This window comes from Triticum dicoccoides, chromosome 2B (genome assembly GCF_002162155.2).
Source record: "Triticum dicoccoides isolate Atlit2015 ecotype Zavitan chromosome 2B, WEW_v2.0, whole genome shotgun sequence".
Classification (NCBI taxonomy): Eukaryota; Viridiplantae; Streptophyta; class Magnoliopsida; order Poales; family Poaceae; genus Triticum; species Triticum dicoccoides.
In genome coordinates, this window is record NC_041383.1 from 213209728 (window position 1) to 213215429 (window position 5702).

Below are 5702 nucleotides of genomic sequence, written 5' to 3' on the forward strand. Positions count from 1 at the left end.
GTAAGGGGCCGAACTAGTATAAACTCTCACGTGTCCCTTGTCCCGATTTAACCCCTTCAAGCTTCCTAGTTGCGATGACTCCACAACTAAGTCCTTTCACGAGGACATGTGACGTGACTATTCCACTATAACCATAATTTTGTTTGTATGTAATTTTTGTAAATGTATACAGTAGATTTATAATTTGCAAATTAATTATAATCATTTTTGGCTTAACCATATGGATGTGAAGAAGCGATGTCACGGTTACTGTAGCTTACGTGACATCCCTTGAGGATGTTAGAGGATCCGGTTCCGAAGGCAACCGCATTGTTGGGTTGGGCCTTTACTGTAGACTTAAGGTCCAGTTGAACAGTGGGTTATAACTCCTTTTCTTTTTTATTTGTGTTTTGACTTAAATTTTAAAAGCATTTTTGTTTTATAAAATATAAACTTGGGACAATAATTATAATGCAATATTAGACACTACCATAAAAGTTTTTGGGGGTTATTTAAAATATTGTGGAAATTTCATAATTTTAGAAAAGTAATTAAAATACTGTTTTGACTCTGTTTAAATATGCTAGAGCCCAATTTAGCATTGTGATGATGTTGTTTTCCTCCACCAATATTTTTTTGGAATATTTGCTAAAACATGAACTATTTTTCTAACATGTTTGTGAAACTTTAAATTTCACTTACCACTTGAATTTGGAATTTTGACTAGGGTTCGAGAGTTGAATTATTTCTTAATGCAAGTTAAATTTTGATGACAATGATGACACGGCACATTAGCATGTGGTCACTGTAGCATGACACTGGGGGTGTTACACCTTGTCTTCAAGATATTGGAAGTTGACTTTCCGAAGCTACCTCACATAGAGCGGGAGGCCCAAATATTTTATTTCCAAAGCTGCCTCACCCGCGGCCATGCTTGATCGGGTGGCCCGGAAGCCCATTGAGGAGGATGCACGAAGAGGATGATGAAAGCAGAGCGGCGATCCAATTCCGAGATTTGCAAGGCAACCCCTTGCGTTGTACTCCCTCCGTTCCCAAATATAAGTCTTTTACAGATTCCACTATAGACTACTCCCTCCATCCCGAAATACTTGTCGGATAGATGGATAAAATTAGATCCATCTATAACTAAAATACGTCTAGATTCATCAATTTCTCAGACAAGTATTTCCGGACGGAGGGAGTACATACGAAGCAAAATGAGTCAATGTACACTCTAAAATATGTCTATATACATCTATATGTAGTTTGTAGTGAAATCTTTAAAAAGACTTATGTTTAGGAACGAAGGGAGTAGTAAGTCAAGGATGTATTCCCTGTTGATCGCGTCGAATGCTTTTCTAATGTTGAGCTTGAAGAGGAGGGTGGAAATCTTGCGTTTGTGCAACCGGCACGGAAAATTGCGAACAAATATGAAGTTGTCATGGATCCTCCTTTTTTTTATGAAAGCACTTTGGGTGTCGGAGACGAGTGCGCCCATGTGGGGGGCAAGCCTCAAGGAAAAAAATCGATTACACATCTTTCATTTCAAAGAAGACTGCTGATGGCTCAAACAGCGGCCTACGCGCACATGAAGAAGAACTGGCTGCAAATTACTAGTCTACATCGTCAAGAATGAGAAATGCTGCTCATATAAGACGTTGCAACCTTCAAGGCTTGAGCTAAACAAATTCAAATCCCTCCAAGTTCATACAGACAGTCTAAACTCCAACGGAACAAGACTAACAAAATACTACAGTAGTACTAAGGTAGTCTTTGTACCCAAGGACGAACATCTCCAGACAGGCAAATTGAATTGAAACTAAAACACCATACGACATTCCCCTTCGAAACTTGTAAAACTTAGCAGAGTAGTAGTAATAACTGAACAAGACGGCGCATCTTCAGACTCCAAAACTATCCATCTTCGATCCTTGGGCAGGCACATCCACGCGCGCGCGACGAAGCTAAGCCGAGGGGCACTGACGAAAACGACGAGATCAAGTTCATTAGCGCCCAAATCAAGCCCAAACTGGACGGACACAGCGCAAAGACTCACCAGCACCAGGATCATGTACAGCTTGAGCGCGAGCTCCATGAAGCACGCGACGGCGCCCACCGCGTAGTAGCGCCGGGCCGCCAGCGTCGGCGCCAGAACGGCCTCCTTCGCCAGAAGACGGGCCAGGTTGATCTGGCAGAGCACGCCGACCATCAGTAAGTAGTTGCTGCCGAAGCACGCGCGGAGGTAGGCGCAGGCACAGTCGTCCGGCGCCACGGAGACAGTCGACGCCGTGAGCAGCAGCACCATGGCCATCACGGGCACCGCCGTCTTGAGGATCACGGACTGCAGATCGCGGGCTTCAAAGTTGGCATAAGAAACAAGAAGATGAGCAAATCTTGGTGGCATGACAGGGAAATAGCAGAGCGAGATCATCAAGGCGGAACTTCGCGAGTTGCCACTACCCGGGCCAAAAAAAGACCAAGAAACCCCCAATTGAACCTTTGCCATGGAAAACACAAAGTTTCTTTGTAGCTGGTCCTACACGGTGCCCCTTATCTATGCCGTTGGTCTCCGTATCGAGATGTGTGCTAGCACATTATTATCACAGCAGCAACATAGTGTTTAGTCTGAAAAGTGAAGGCTATATGAACAGTGAATTGATTCCTACCATGCGTTTTTTTGTACTGAGGCATTCCTACCATGCGTTTTTTTTACTGAGGCTTGCCAGCACAGTGAACAGTGAATTGATTCCTACCATACGAGCATGCATACTGTCAAATATTAGAATTTACTCGTAATGGACAATGAGACAAAAAACAGTAGTCATCCACACGCATATTCAGAAGCTTCTTGCGTTCAGAATAAGATCATAAGAGAAATATAGGTCCAACAACAAAAGGATACATAACAGATCAAATTGCCGATTAAAGCAAACAGTAGTGTTTGCATACCAAGATTCCAAATCGCAACAAAAGGGTACATAATGGATCTTTTTTTTCTTGATTGTTTGCACTAGCGCATGTTTGACAGCCCCCATATCATGCATAGGCACATTTTTTCTCAGTCGTCATCGATACTCTCAATGAATTGCTTCGGGCGGACACCACTGTTTCCCCTCAAATGCATCAAGTCATACACGTAAAAAGGAACGATGTTTCCGTTCTGGATCTGAAATCATGGCCAAAATTGCAAGCATATATAGTCAGGCAGACGATGGAAGATGTAAAAAGACTACAACGGATCTTGACATATATAATCACCAGGCAAGTCTTTCCGGATCAACGGATTCGGATTCAGAAGGGGATCGGGGACTTCGTTACTGGAAAAACAAAACGCAAATAGGATCAACGGATTCGGCTTCAAAAGCAATCTGATCCAAAACAGAGCTTGGGGAATTACGACCAAGTTGTAGGTAGGATCCAAACTACCTGAATCAGATGGAGATAACACTGATACAAGTTGTAGTTTGGGATTGGAACGAACCTGAGATTACCGGGCGAGAGGCACATGGCCGTGAGTGCCGACGAGCTCCCAGGACCGACCGCCGCCTCCTTTTCAGCACCCCTTGCGCCCGGGATGCTCTGCTCCGCCTCGGCCGACAGCGGAGATGACTGCCCAAGACCCACCCCAGCCTCCTTTTCAGCACCTCCGCATCCGATTCCCTGCTCCACCCCGGCGGTAGTGACTTTCCCCAATCTGTTGTAGCGACTAGGAGGATCGTCGAGATCCAAAACCATGCCGGGTCTAACCTCGTTCATGGCGGAGGCGAAGAGAAGGGTGGAGGAGGAGGGTTCGTCCTCGTTCATGCCAGAGGGGAAGTGGAGCGTGGAGGAGGGTGCGACCTCCTTCATGGCGGAGGGGAAGACGAGGATGGAGGAGGACGGTGTGTCCTCGTTCATGGCGGAGGGGAAGAGGAGAGCAGAGGCGTCGATTGGGAAGCACGAGAGCAGAGGCGTCGACGGGGAAATAAAGCGGTGAGTGGGCCAAGACAGCTGCGGGCGCACGTCAATTCGCGGCGTGAACAGTGGCCTATCATGGCCCGCCCAGAGTTAGGCTTTAGTAGACTTCCAGCCAGAAGATTAAGGATTAAGGCCTCTTTTGCTTCATAGGATAGGATTATCGTAGGAATAGGAATCTTGTAAAAAATGAGATGATATGTATCTTAAATCCTATGAATAGGAATAGGAAGCAAGATGTCATTTGGTTGACACCAAAGGAATTTTTTCATTGATTCTAGGCTCATTTTTATTTTCTTATGAAATGTGGAGGATAGGAACCAATCCTATGTAGGAATAGAAATCCATTCCTATGAACCAAAGGGTTCTAAAGGAAAAAATCCTATAAGAATCCTATCTTCTAGAATTCCTATAAAATTTCTCTAAACCGCCTAAGTGTTCAGAGCCAACTGCTGTATGCACAAATCTCAATGAAACAGGGGTGTGAATGGAAGGCTCGGATAAAGGGTACCGTGTAGCCCCAGCTACAAAAAACCGCTCTCGATGAAAAATCAGCCGGAATGCGACCAGTTTTGAACTGATCCGAACGCGGAAGATCACCAAAAAGCAAACAAGATTGCTCTACTACGAGGAAGACAGAAAAAGAAACAAAAGGAGGAAGATTCATCCGGTGATCTTAAGCACAAATTTGCACCAGAATAGTAAGCATAACAAATTACTAGCAACAGGAAAACACAAGGACGAGTAATCAAGAGAGATGGATCATAGATGCAAGCATACCATCCATCTCTCTAGCGCCACTCTTTTCCCTGGCCACGGAGAGTTTTGGGGATGTTGCCGGGGCTCTGGATTAAACAGCGGTGGAGCTCTCTGTAACTAAATTGCCATGGGGTTGGCGCCTACTTTATATGCAGGCAGCATACGGGCGACGAGGAGGTACGCGGTCGTGGCTTGGTCTCCACTTTGGTCTACCCGTACATGGACGGGTGGCTGCATTTTCAGTCGGGAGGCAGCAGCAGTCAAGGGTGGTCAAGTCGTGGAGATTCTCCGTCTCCGTGGCAGGAGGGCAGGATCAACTCAGCTTTTCCAGTTTGCAGTTTTATGAACCATCTCCTTTTTCTCTTTTCTTTTCTGAGGCTTGGCAGACTGGTCGTTTGGTATGGCAAAAGCGTAGGGGTTGCATGAGGCGGAACAAAAGATTCACCAAACTGGGAAGTAGTACAGGCTACAGTCGAAAGGAACTGATACAAAGTGGTTAAAGAAAAGGACAGGCGGTGTGGGTCGCATACACTCCAAATTTCAAACCATCAAGGCTTCAGCTAAACATTCAAATCCCTTCCAAGTTCATACTTAGAGCATCCACAGCGGTTCGGCCCCCGAAGATCATTTTTAGACGGAAAATAGCGCCTCTTGGGGGCTTACCAACGCTATTTTTGGCGTGGGGGGCTCCGGGTCCAGCCGACACTTGGAACAAATTCAACAAAAACTAACTTTTATCACATAGTTCATCACAGAAATCAATACAAGTCAAATAGTTCAACGAAGCAAGCTCATACTTCAAACACAAATGAAAATACATCGAACTAGGCGTTGCCATTGAGCCTTCATATGTGCTCCACCAGATCGTGCTGCAGTTCTTGATGCACCTGTGGGTCTTGGATCTCCTGACGCATATTGAGGAATGCAACCCATGTTGCCTCACTCTCCTCATCCATCAGAGCCGCGAACGCCTCCTCGTCCTCAGAGTCCATCGCCGAACAGGCAAATCG

General features: G+C 45.5%; 1 protein-coding gene across 7 annotated transcripts in view; it reads right to left on the minus strand.

The window, feature by feature from the left end:
- Positions 1-1630: 1630 nt before the first annotated feature.
- Positions 1631-5702, minus strand: part of LOC119363137 — a 34545-nt gene continuing 30473 nt past the window's right edge. Inside the window, exons 1-5 of one of the 7 annotated variants that reach the window (XR_005173812.1) lie at positions 3461-3963; positions 3238-3296; positions 2929-3145; positions 2036-2334; positions 1631-1958 (exon numbers count right to left, since the gene is read on the minus strand). Coding sequence is in view for 5 of the 7 variants with exons in the window: in XM_037628445.1 (XP_037484342.1) it covers positions 1894-1958; positions 2036-2334; positions 3461-3639; positions 3727-3876 (693 nt within the window). In the remaining 2 variants the exon portion in view is untranslated. Of the gene's footprint in view, positions 1959-2035; positions 2335-2803; positions 3146-3237; positions 3297-3460; positions 3984-5702 lie in introns of those variants that run through there. The other 6 variants (XM_037628447.1, XR_005173813.1, XM_037628445.1 and 3 more) reach the window with 6 other exon arrangements.